A 12,130-nucleotide genomic window follows, 5' to 3' on the forward strand; every position below is an offset into this window, starting at 1 on the left:
GCTTTCTGATGAATCACGGAACATATTCCAGTTTGTGGTAAACTATCCTGTAGCTTAGCATCTGCTTAATATGACCACTTCTGTAGTGAATGTGTCACTGGTACTTCCTGTTTTGAGTTTTTGCTTGTAAGCAGGAATCAGGAGGATAGAATTATGGTCAGATTTAGCCAAAATGGAGGGCGAGGGAAAGCTTTATACACGTCTCTGTGTCTGGAATAAAGAGGGTCTAGTTGTTTTTACCCCTCTTGCACACGTGACATGCTGTCAGAAATGAGTTAAAACAGATTTCTGTTTTCCTGCATTAAAATAAAATTAAAACTGATCCTGGAACTGGAACTGTTTACTTAATGGTGTTTTTCTTCTGCTTTACTTTATATTACTACGGATATCGATTACTGCATATTTACTTTATATTACTACGGATATCGATTACTGAATATTTACTTTATATTACTACGGATATTGATTACTGCATATTTACTTTATATTACTACGGATATCGATTACTGCATATTTACTTTATATTACTACGGATATCGATTACTGTTGGGAAAGAGCAGGAAAGGTATTTCACTACAAAATGTGAAACTTAAAAGAGAATGTGTTCTCAGTCAACTTACCTGGTAAAATAAGGGTTAAATTACATTATAGTCATTTAGTAGACACTTATGTACACACACCTCTCTGTCTGTCTAGTATTCTAGTATTCCTCCTCCCTACAACCCCCCCCCCCCCCCAAAAGCAAGTAAAGTAGATAATTTCACTTTTGTATATTAACAATAAAAATGAAGAAGTAAACATTACACTCACAGAAGTTTCCAAAAGCATAAAGACATTACAAATCTCATATTATGTCTATATACAGTCTCTCTCTGTCTGGTATACCTCCTCTCCCTGTAACAACAACTCCACTCCACCCTAGCCTCCCCCGAGGCCCTTACAACCGGATGTTCTGGTTCTCAGGGGGAAGGAAACCTGTGCTTCCATTTTGGACGTTAACGAGGTGACACTCCGTGTTAACTCCTCCTCCACATTTACTGGATTGGTTGAACTGTGCAGAAGAGAACCTCCCAAGACAGTTTTTTCCTCATCTTGTCAAGAGCAGTATGTAGGATCTAGTTTCAGACGTTTTTTTTTTTTTACGCTACAGTAACAAACCCCCACCACGCGTTGCTCCTCGCCCACGCTATTGGAGGTTGGCTTGATTGACGTGGAGATCGGGATTTCTGATTGGCCAAGGCAGAATGGGAAAGGTTCCTTGGACCAATGGGCTACGCCGAGGGCAGGTATTGCTAGTGAAGGCGGAGCTCTCCGAGTTAGACCTACTTAAAGACGAGAGGAGCCGAAAACACACGTTACGCACACAGGGCTGCGGGAGGATTCGGGGATAGAAGACAAGTGTAAGAGACAGAGAGACAAAGAGAGACAGAGAGAGAGAGACAGAGAGAGAAAGCCCACCGATGGAACGACAGGAAATATAACCGTTTGTCCAGGTCTTGTGCAGGTAACCACTTCTCTTAATCCGTCTTCCACACACAGTGCGTTAGGTTCAATCGTCCGTTATTATCCCACGGTGCGTCTGTCTTGCGGGGCATCGACACATCTGAAGGTTTTTGTCAGGGCGCACTCTTTTCTTTATACATAGAAGAGGGCAGAAGTGCACCTAGCTCTCTCTCTTTTCCCTTTTTAACTGTCGCTTTTCTGGCCTGCTCTCTCTCTCTCCAGCCCAGCTGTTTTCTCAACCTTTCTCATTCAGCACACCAGAGTAAATGCCTGGTTAAAGGCATGGGATAGGATGAGAGCGATAGAGCACATCATTGTGTTCTCGTCTTTCAAAGGGAACGCGGTTCAGTAAGTGGAGAGTTGATAATTGACCCCACTGCGTGACTGTGGACTGTTTTCTCTGGAGACTGGGGTATTTGAGTCTAGCCGACCAGTGCAGTCTACTGGGCAGTGCGCGCAGTATTTTGAATACAAATGTAAACCTCTACCTACGTCACACGAGGGAAAGTATTTTATATTTCTCCAACTTGTGATTTTAGTGTAGTGAGCCTATTTTTGTGGGGATTCTTTTTGTTGTTATTTCCCAACACTCACATCTCTGTCCCCTTCTCTCTTCCCCACTCGATCTCCCTCCCTCACCTCCTCCCTCCCTCACCTCCTCCCTCCCTCCCTCACCTCCTCCCTCCCTCACCTCCTCCCTCCCTCACCTCCTCCCTCCCCTCCTACCTCCCCAGGCACCTTATTCCATGCCTGTCCTCTGCTGGGGTTTTGTCATTGATGGGAAACCACCTGGACCGGATAACCCACCTCAGCTACAGCGAGCTGCCCACCGGAGATCCGTCCGGACTGGAGAAAGAGGAGCTTAGGGTTGGCGTGGCATACTTCTTCTCAGACGAAGAGGAGGAGGTGGATATTATTTTTGTATATTCATATATATATTTACAATATGTTACAATGTTGGGAGGGGAACCTGTAACTTTGTTAGTTGGACTGTGTGTATCTCTGCTGCGTTCGTTCTTCTCCTTTCACCCAACCTGGGCTCCAACAAGGGATCATCTGAACACAGCAACAACTGCCTCCTTCGCACCAGTCTTACCCGTCACTCCACAAAAGCTGTGGCCCTTGATGAGCAAGGGAAACCACTACTTCAAGGGCTCAGCGAGAGTCATGTCACAGATTGAACCGCTAACTAGCGCGCCCCCGCTAACTAGCTAGCCATTTTACACCAGTTACACACGTATCCTGTGCATATGACAAAATAAACTTCGATTTTTGATGCATCTTTTCTTCCAATAAATGATTCTGTAATTTTATATAATCTTTATGCTTTAATGTTTTTATTGACATAGGGTGAAAAATTAGCTTTTAAAAAAAAAATTATAACCAAGGCTACTTATTGCCTTATTTCTATTCTTAGTATTTAAATTTGACATTAATATTTTAGTAAATCAGCAGATGTTCTTATCCAAGGCGCGGTTTTGCCGATAGCGACGTAACCCAGGCTCACGTGTTTTTAAAGATGCATCAATCCCACAATGGCCGAAGATGTAACATGCATTTCATTGTACCATTACATCACGCTGTATCCTGCTTGGCTAATACACGTTTTGTTTTTGCTCTTTAGGGTTTTAGGCTCAGTATCTTTAATTAAAACACTTGGTGACAACCCGCTGATGGGCTTTACAAAATACACGTCATCGATTTTGATTTGTTTTGATTTTTTCAGGTGGATGATGCAGGAGGTGGCGGAGGAGGTCACACCAAGGACTCCAGCCAGGAGGTCAGCGAGCTGGAGTACTCCGCCTTCTGCTCCCAGGAATGCATCTTCTCCAAGCTCCGCGAAAACCAGGACTTGAGCGTTTACTCTGCCAAAACGTTGCTCTCCATGTGCAAGCCAGGGGACCTTGTGGAGCTAGTATCCACGTCACAGGCACCTCACTGGGCCGTGTACGAGCTCAACGACCAGGTGATACACCTGCATGAGGGGGAGATACGGAAGGACAGCCTGACTGAGATAGGACGGGGCCGGCATGGACGGATAGTGAACAGCCGTTACCGGTTCCGACCACTGCCCTCCGACCTGGTGCTGCAGAATGCCGCCGGCCACCTGGGCCTAAACAGCGGGGACATCTGCTGGACCAGCTCTGAGAACTTCGCTGCCTGGTGCCGTTTCGGGAAGCGGGAGTTCAAGGCGGGAGGCGAGGCACACTCGGCAGAGCAGCGGTACTTTCTCAAAGTGCACCTCGGCGCCGGGACTCGGAGTGGACACGCGCACACGCTGGTGTTCCGTAGCCTCGAGGATATGATCCGGGAGAGGAGGAGGGTTGACGCCAGTGGGATTCTGAAGGAGCTCTCTTTAGGGGTCAACGGCGGGAAGGAGTGACGATTGATACGATGGCCTGTACTCTCGTCTTTCCTCGCAGAGAGAGAGAGAGCTGTTTGCAGGCTGGCTGCGTCTGTAACACTGGTGACACTGTAGGAGAGAGATTGGGATCATATTGCAGCGAAGAAGAAAATAGCCTACAAGGAGGACACAGACAAACGTTCATGTAAACATGGACAACTGCTCGTTTGACCGTGGTTTCTCTCTGCTCTGACATGTCACCCTGTACCTTTAAAAGCCACAGCACACGACTCCACTCGCTTGGTATTTTTCCTCCCGCTGCGTTTTTTCTCTGCATAAGGGCACCTGCTGCTGCTGGTTCTAGTGCTGCTGGTTCTGGTTCTAGTGCTGCTGGTTCTGGTTCTAGTGCTGCTGGTTCTGGTGCTGCTGGTTCTGGTGCTGCTGGTTCTGGTGCTGCTGGTTCTAGTGCTGCTGGTTCTGGTTCTGGTGCTGCTGGTTCTGGTTCTAGTGCTGCTGGTTCTGGTGCTGCTGGTTCTGGTGCTGCTGGTTCTAGTGGTGCTGGTTCTGGTGCTGCTGGTTCTAGTGCTGCTGGTTCTGGTGCTGCTGGTTCTAGTGCTGCTGGTTCTGGTTCTAGTGCTGCTGGTTCTAGTGCTGCTGGTTCTGGTGCTGCTGGTTCTGGTGCTGCTGGTTCTGGTTCTAGTGCTGCTGGTTCTGGTGCTGCTGGTTCTAGTGCTGCTGGTTCTGGTTCTAGTGCTGCTGGTTCTGGTGCTTCTGGTTCTAGTGCTGCTGGTTCTGGGGCTGCTGGTTCTAGTGGTTCTAGTGCTGCTGCTGCTGGTTCTAGTGCTGCTGGTACTGGTTCTGGTGCTGCTGGTTCTGGTGCTGCTGGTTCTGGTGCTGCTGGTTCTGGTGCTGCTGGTTCTAGTGGTTCTAGTGCTGCTGCTGCTGGTTCTAGTGCTGCTGGTACTAGTGCTGATGGTTCTGGTTCTGCTGGTTCTAGTTCCTCTGGTTCTAGTGCTGCTGATTCTAGTGCTGCTGCTGCTGATTCTGGTGCTGCTGGTTCTAGTGCTGCTGGTACTAGTGCTGCTGGTTCTAGTGCTTCTGGTTCTAGTGTTGCTGCTGCTGGTTCTGGTGCTGCTGGTTCTGGTGCTGCTGGTTCTGGTGCTGCTGGTTCTAGTGCTGCTGGTTCTAGTGCTGCTGCTGCTTGTTCTAGTGCTGCTGGTTCTAGTGCTGCTGGTTCTGGTGCTGCTGGTTCTGGTTCTAGTGCTGCTGGTTCTAGTGCTGCTGGTTCTAGTGCTGCTGGTTCTGGTGCTGCTGGTTCTAGTGCTTCTGGTTCTAGTGCTGCTGGTTCTAGTGCTGCTGCTGGTGGTTCTGGTGCTGCTGGTTCTGGTGCTGCTGGTTCTAGTGCTGCTGGTTCTAGTGCTTCTGGTTCTAGTGTTGCTGGTTCTAGTGTTTCTGGTTCTAGTGCTGCTGGTTCTGGTGCTGCTGGTTCTGGTGCTGCTGGTTCTAGTGCTGCAGGTACTGCTGGTTCTGGTTCTAGTGCTGCTGGTTCTGGTGCTGCTGGTTCTTGTGCTGCTGGTTCTAGTGCTGCTGGTTCTGGTGCTGCTGGTTCTAGTGCTGCTTGTTCTGGTGCTGCTGGTTCTGGTGCTGCTGGTTCTAGTGCTGCTGGTGCTGGTTCTAGTGCTGCTGGTTCTGGTGCTGCTGGTTCTGGTGCTGCTGGTGCTGGTTCTGGTGCTGCTGGTTCTAGTGCTGCTGGTACTAGTGCTGCTGCTGCTGGTTCTAGTGCTGCTGGTTCTAGTGTTGCTGGTTCTGGTGCTGCTGGTTCTAGTGCTGCTGGTTCTAGTGCTGCTGGTTCTAGTGCTGCTGGTTCTGGTTCTGGTGCTGCTGGTTCTGGTTCTAGTGCTGCTTGTTCTGGTTCTAGTGCTACTGCTGGTTCTAGTGCGTGTGGCTCAGTTGGTAGAGCATGGCGCTTGCAACGCCAGGGTTGTGGGTTCATTTCCCACGGGGGGACCAGGATGAATATGTATGAACTTTCCAATTTGTAAGTCGCTCTGGATAAGAGCGTCTGCTAAATGACTTTAAATGTAAAATGTAAAATGTAAATGTAGTGCTGCTGGTTCTGGTGCTGCTGGTTCTGGTGCTGCTGGTTCTGGTGCTGCTGGTTCTGGTGCTGCTGGTTCTAGTGCTGCTGGTTCTAGTGCTGCTGGTTCTGGTGCTGCTGGTTCTGGTGCTGCTGGTTCTGGTGCTGCTGGTTCTAGTGCTGCTGGTTCTAGTGCTGCTGGTTCTGGTTCTGGTGCTGCTGGTTCTAGTGCTGCTGGTTCTAGTGCTGCTGGTTCTAGTGCTGCTGGTTCTAGTGCTGCTGCTGGTTCTAGTGCTGCTGGTTCTAGTGCTGCTGGTTCTAGTGCTGCTGGTTCTAGTGCTGCTGGTTCTGGTGCTGCTGGTTCTAGTGCTGCTGGTTCTAGTGCTGCTGGTTCTAGTGCTGCTGCTGGTTCTGGTTCTAGTCATTCTGGTTCTAGTGCTGCAGACTATTGCAAGAGAGAGACAGAAAGTGGGATTCCCCCCGGAGAGACTGTGTTCTATTTTTTTACTCGTAGCTTTACATTAACCTGGGACTGAAGGAACATCCAACCTTAGCCACCTATTCATGTTGTAGCCTACCAGGTAGACGGACCGATGGACAGGCACCAGTTTGTTCTGTTCTGCCCCCTGGTGTTTGTTTGGAAAAGCTACATTCATACGTTGATTGGTTTGCATTTGAGTCCCATATTTTTGTATTGAGTTGGTGACTTCTTTCTCCCTGATTGGTTGATTTTTCTGTTCTAATAAACAGGGGGTGCAACATGAAACTCTTCTCTGGTCTGAGAGATACTTCTGTTACACACACACACACAGACACAGACACAGACACAGACACAGACACACACAGACACACACAGACACACACAGACACACACAGACACACACAGACACACACAGACACACACACAGAGACACAGACACAGACACAGACACAGAGACACAGAGACACAGAGACACAGAGACACAGACACAGAGACACAGACACAGAGACACAGACACAGAGACACAGACAGAGACACAGACAGAGACACAGACAGAGACACAGACAGAGACACAGACAGAGACACAGACAGAGACACAGACAGAGACACAGACAGAGACACACACACACACACACACACACACACACACACACACACACACACACACACACACACACACACACACACAGACACACACACACACACAGACACACACAGACACACACAGACACACACACAGACACAGACACAGACACAGACACAGACACACACACACACAGACACAGACACACACACACACAGACACACACACACACAGACACACAGACACAGACACACAGACACAGACACACAGACACAGACACACAGACACAGTAACACAGACACAGACACACAGACACAGACACACAGACACAGAGACACAGACACAGAGACACAGACACAGAGACACAGACAGAGACACAGACAGAGACACAGACAGAGACACAGACAGAGACACAGACAGAGACACACAGACACACAGACACACACAGACACACACAGACACACAGACACACAGACACACACAGAGACACACAGACACACACAGAGACACACAGACACACACAGACACACACAGACACACAGACACACACACACACACAGACACACACACACACACACACACACACACACACACAGACACAGACACACACACAGACACACAGACACAGACACACACACAGACACACACAGACACACACACAGACACACACAGACACACACACACACAGACAGACACACAGACACAGACACACAGACACAGACACAGACACACAGACACAGACACAACGAGACATTAACATTGAGCCCGTAGCCTAATCTATAGCTGGTGACCCCGCCTCGTGCGGCCTGGGGGGGCAGCCCTGTCCTATCTCTACATTTGGAAATGGTTCCCCCCCCAACCCCTGGTCGTAACGTAGCGACCAGCAGGGTCTAGAGGACAGGAGATGCTTTTACAATGGGAACAGCGACAGGCTCCAGGAGTGCATGTCCGTGACTTATTCATCTTGTCGCCAGGCGATTGTGCGTCTGGGAACGAGATTTTGTGATTTTATATACAATGACAATGTTTCCTTTTATTATACCACTATTTCACCCCCCCCCCCCCCCCCCCCCAAAAAAAAGGGAAAAGCATTCCGTGTGCTTTAACATAAGACGCCAAAGTTGAGTCACTAGAATGTTGTGGTCTCTATTGCTGTAAGTAGGTACTAAACATTGGTGATGGAAGAGGTGAGTTTCCCACCTTACTACAGAGCTTTGGGTATCTGGATAAAGGCTTTATGGTTCTAATCAGTTCATGACTGCTGCCTCAGGCATTAGGTCACATGCAGTTGGGAAAGATGCAACTATTGGGATGTGATGGGAGGGGTAGAGACGAAAGTGTGTTATTTCTGTTCCCTGTGGTGCTGTGTGATGTTGGTGAGAATATAAAACCTCTGGTTTACTGAGAGGTCAGAGAAGAGCGAGACAGAATGGGGAGGGACAGAGAGACAGACACGGGGAGAGCGAGAGAGACGGAGGGATAGAGACAGACTGGGAGAGCGAGAGAGCGAGACGGGGGGATAGAGACAGACTGGGAGAAAAGAGGTAGAGCGAGAGAGACGGAGACAGACGGGGAGAGAGCGACAGACGGGGGGGAGAGAGAGAAGAGAAAGACAGAGACATGGGGGGGAGAGAGCGAGAGAATGATGGGGAGAGAGGGGCAAAGGCAGGAGAGAGCGAGAGAGAAGACGAAAAAAGAGCGAGGGGGAGAAATGAAAAGGGAGAAAGGCAGATGGTGAAAGACGGATAAAGGGAGAAAGATGGATAGAGAGGTAAAGGGAGAAAGATGGATAGAGAGAAGATGGATGGATATAGAGGATGGATAGAGAGAGGATAGAAGATATAGAGGATGGATAGAGAGAGGATAGAAGATGGATAGAGAGAAGATATAGAGGATGGATGGAGAGAAAATATAGAGAGAGGATAGAAGATGGATAGAGAGGTAAAGGGAGAAAGATGGAGAGAGGATGGATAGATGATGGATAGAGAATATAGGATGGATAGATGATGGATAGAGAATAGAGGATGGATAGAGGATGGATAGAGAATAGAGGATGGATAGAGAATAGAGGATGGATAGAGAATAGAGGATGGATAGAGAATAGAGGATGGATAGAGAATAGAGGATGGATAGAGAATAGAGGATGGATAGAGAGAGAATAGAGGATGGATAGAGAATAGAGGATGGATAGAGAATAGAGGATGGATAGAGAGAGAATAGAGGATGGATAGATGATGGATAGAGAATATAGGATGGATAGATGATGGATAGAGAATAGAGGATGGATAGAGGATGGATAGAGAATAGAGGATGGATAGAGAATAGAGGATGGATAGAGAATAGAGGATGGATAGAGAATAGAGGATGGATAGAGAGAGAATAGAGGATGGATAGAGAATAGAGGATGGATAGAGAATAGAGGATGGATAGAGAATAGAGGATGGATAGAGAATAGAGGATGGATAGAGGATGGATAGAGAATAGAGGATGGATAGAGAATAGAGGATGGATAGAGAATAGAGGATGGATAGAGAATAGAGGATGGATAGAGAATAGAGGATGGATAGAGGATGGATAGAGAATAGAGGATGGATAGAGAATAGAGGATGGATAGAGAATAGAGGATGGATAGAGAATAGAGGATGGATAGATAATAGAGGATGGATAGAGAATAGAGGATGGATAGAGAATAGAGGATGGATAGAGAATAGAGGATGGATAGAGAGAGAATAGAGGATGGATAGAGAATAGAGGATGGATAGAGAATAGAGGATGGATAGAGAATAGAGGATGGATAGATGATGGATAGAGAATAGAGGATGGATAGAGAATAGAGGATGGATAGAGAATAGAGGATGGATAGAGAGAGAATAGAGGATGGATAGAGAGAGAATAGAGGATGGATAGAGAATAGAGGATGGATAGATGATGGATAGAGAATAGAGGATGGATAGAGAATAGAGGATGGATAGAGAATAGAGGATGGATAGAGAATAGAGGATGGATAGAGAGAGAATAGAGGATGGATAGAGAATAGAGGATGGATAGAGAATAGAGGATGGATAGAGAATAGAGGATGGATAGAGAATAGAGGATGGATAGAGAATAGAGGATGGATAGAGAATAGAGGATGGATAGAGGATAGAGGATGGATAGAGAGAGAATAGAGGATGGATAGAGAATAGAGGATGGATAGAGAATAGAGGATGGATAGATGATGGATAGAGAATAGAGGATGGATAGAGCAGCATACCACCCTGCATACCACTACTTGCTTGCTTCTGAAGCTAAGCAGGGTTGGTCCTGGTCAGTCCCTGGTTGGGAGACCAGATGCTGCTGGAAGTGGTGTTGGAGGGCCAGTAGGAGGCACTCTTTCCTCTGGTCTAAAAAAAAAAAAAATCCCAATGCCCCAGGGCAGTGATTGGGGACACTGCCCTGTGTAGGGTGCCGTCTTTCGGATGGGACGTTAAACGGGTGTCCTGACTCTCTGAGGTCATTAAAGATCCCATGGCACTTATCGTAAGAGTAGGGGTGTTAACCCCGGTGTCCTGGCTAAATTCCCAATCTGGCCCTCAAACCATCATGGTCACCTAATAATCCCCAGTTTACAATTGGCTCATTCATCCCCCTCCTCTCCCCTGTAACTATTCCCCAGGTCGTTGCTGCAAATGAGAACGTGTTCTCAGTCAACTTACCTGGTAAAATAACGGTAAATAAATAAATAAATAAATAGAGGATGGAGGATGGATAGAGAATAGATGACGGATAGAGAATAGAGGATGGATAGATGGGAGGATAGATGATGGATAGAGAATAGAGGATGGATAGAGAATAGAGGATGGATAGATGATGGATAGAGAATAGAGGATGGATAGAGAATAGAGGATGGATAGATGATGGATGGAGAATAGAGGATGGATAGAGAATAGAGGATGGATAGAGAATAGAGGATGGATAGAGGATGGATAGAGAATAGAGGATGGATAGAGAATAGAGGATGGATAGAGAATAGAGGATGGATAGATGATGGATAGAGAATAGAGGATGGATAGAGAATAGAGGATGGATAGAGAATAGAGGATGGATAGATGATGGATAGAGAATAGAGGATGGATAGAGAATAGAGGATGGATAGAGAATAGAGGATGGATAGAGAATAGAGGATGGATAGAGAATAGAGGATGGATAGATGATGGATAGAGAATAGAGGATGGATAGAGAATAGAGAATGGATAGAGGATGGATAGAGGATGGAAAGAGAATAGAGGATGGATAGAGAATAGAGGATGGATAGAGGATGGATAGAGAATAGAGGATGGATAGAGAATAGTGGATGGATAGAGGATGGATAGAGAATAGAGGATGGATAGAGAATAGAGGATGGATAGAGAATAGAGGATGGATAGAGAATAGAGGATGGATAGAGAATAGAGGATGGATAGAGAATAGAGAATGGATAGAGAATAGAGAATGGATAGAGAATAGAGGATGGATAGAGAATAGAGAATGGATAGAGAATAGAGAATGGATAGAGAATAGAGGATGGATAGAGAATAGAGAATGGATAGAGAATAGAGAATGGATAGAGAATAGAGAATGGATAGAGAATAGAGAATGGATAGAGAATAGAGAATGGATAGAGAATAGAGAATGGATAGAGAATAGAGAATGGATAGAGAATAGAGGATGGATAGAGGATGGATAGAGAATAGAGGATGGATAGAGAATAGAGAATGGATAGAGAATAGAGAATGGATAGAGAATAGAGAATGGATAGAGAATAGAGGATGGATAGAGGATGGATAGAGAATAGAGAATGGATAGAGAATAGAGAATGGATAGAGAATAGAGAATGGATAGAGAATAGAGGATGGATAGAGAATAGAGGATGGATAGAGAATAGAGGATGGATAGAGAATAGAGAATGGATGGAGAATAGAGAATGGATAGAGAATAGAGGATGGATAGAGAATAGAGAATGGATAGAGAATAGAGGATGGATAGAGAATAGAGAATGGATGGAGAATAGAGGATGGATAGAGAATAGAGGATGGATAGAGAATAGAGGATGGATAGAGAATAGAGGATGGATAGAGAATAGAGGATGGATAAAGAATAGAGGATGGATAGAGAATAGAGAAT

At 46.6% G+C, this 12,130-nt stretch overlaps 2 protein-coding genes across 2 annotated transcripts in view; both read left to right on the forward strand.

The window, feature by feature from the left end:
* Nucleotides 1-1,328: 1,328 nt before the first annotated feature.
* lratd1 (LRAT domain containing 1) lies at nt 1,329-3,899 on the forward strand. Its single transcript, XM_055873408.1, has 3 exons — nt 1,329-1,504; nt 2,238-2,409; nt 3,230-3,899. Exons 2-3 carry the CDS (start codon nt 2,281-2,283, stop codon nt 3,884-3,886), a joined length of 786 nt encoding a protein of 261 aa, XP_055729383.1. The 5' UTR covers nt 1,329-1,504; nt 2,238-2,280; the 3' UTR covers nt 3,887-3,899.
* A 202-nt stretch (nt 3,900-4,101) lies between these two features.
* The window catches only part of LOC129817900 (fibroin heavy chain-like), a 158,555-nt gene continuing 150,526 nt past the window's right edge, over nt 4,102-12,130 (forward strand). The window contains exons 1-2 of the mRNA XM_055873498.1: nt 4,102-5,722; nt 5,953-6,392. Of these exons, the coding sequence (XP_055729473.1) occupies nt 4,102-5,722; nt 5,953-6,392 (2,061 nt within the window). The remainder of the gene's footprint in view (nt 5,723-5,952; nt 6,393-12,130) is intronic.

The sequence above is a fragment of the Salvelinus fontinalis genome, chromosome 20 (genome assembly GCF_029448725.1).
Source record: "Salvelinus fontinalis isolate EN_2023a chromosome 20, ASM2944872v1, whole genome shotgun sequence".
Taxonomy (NCBI): Eukaryota; Metazoa; Chordata; class Actinopteri; order Salmoniformes; family Salmonidae; genus Salvelinus; species Salvelinus fontinalis.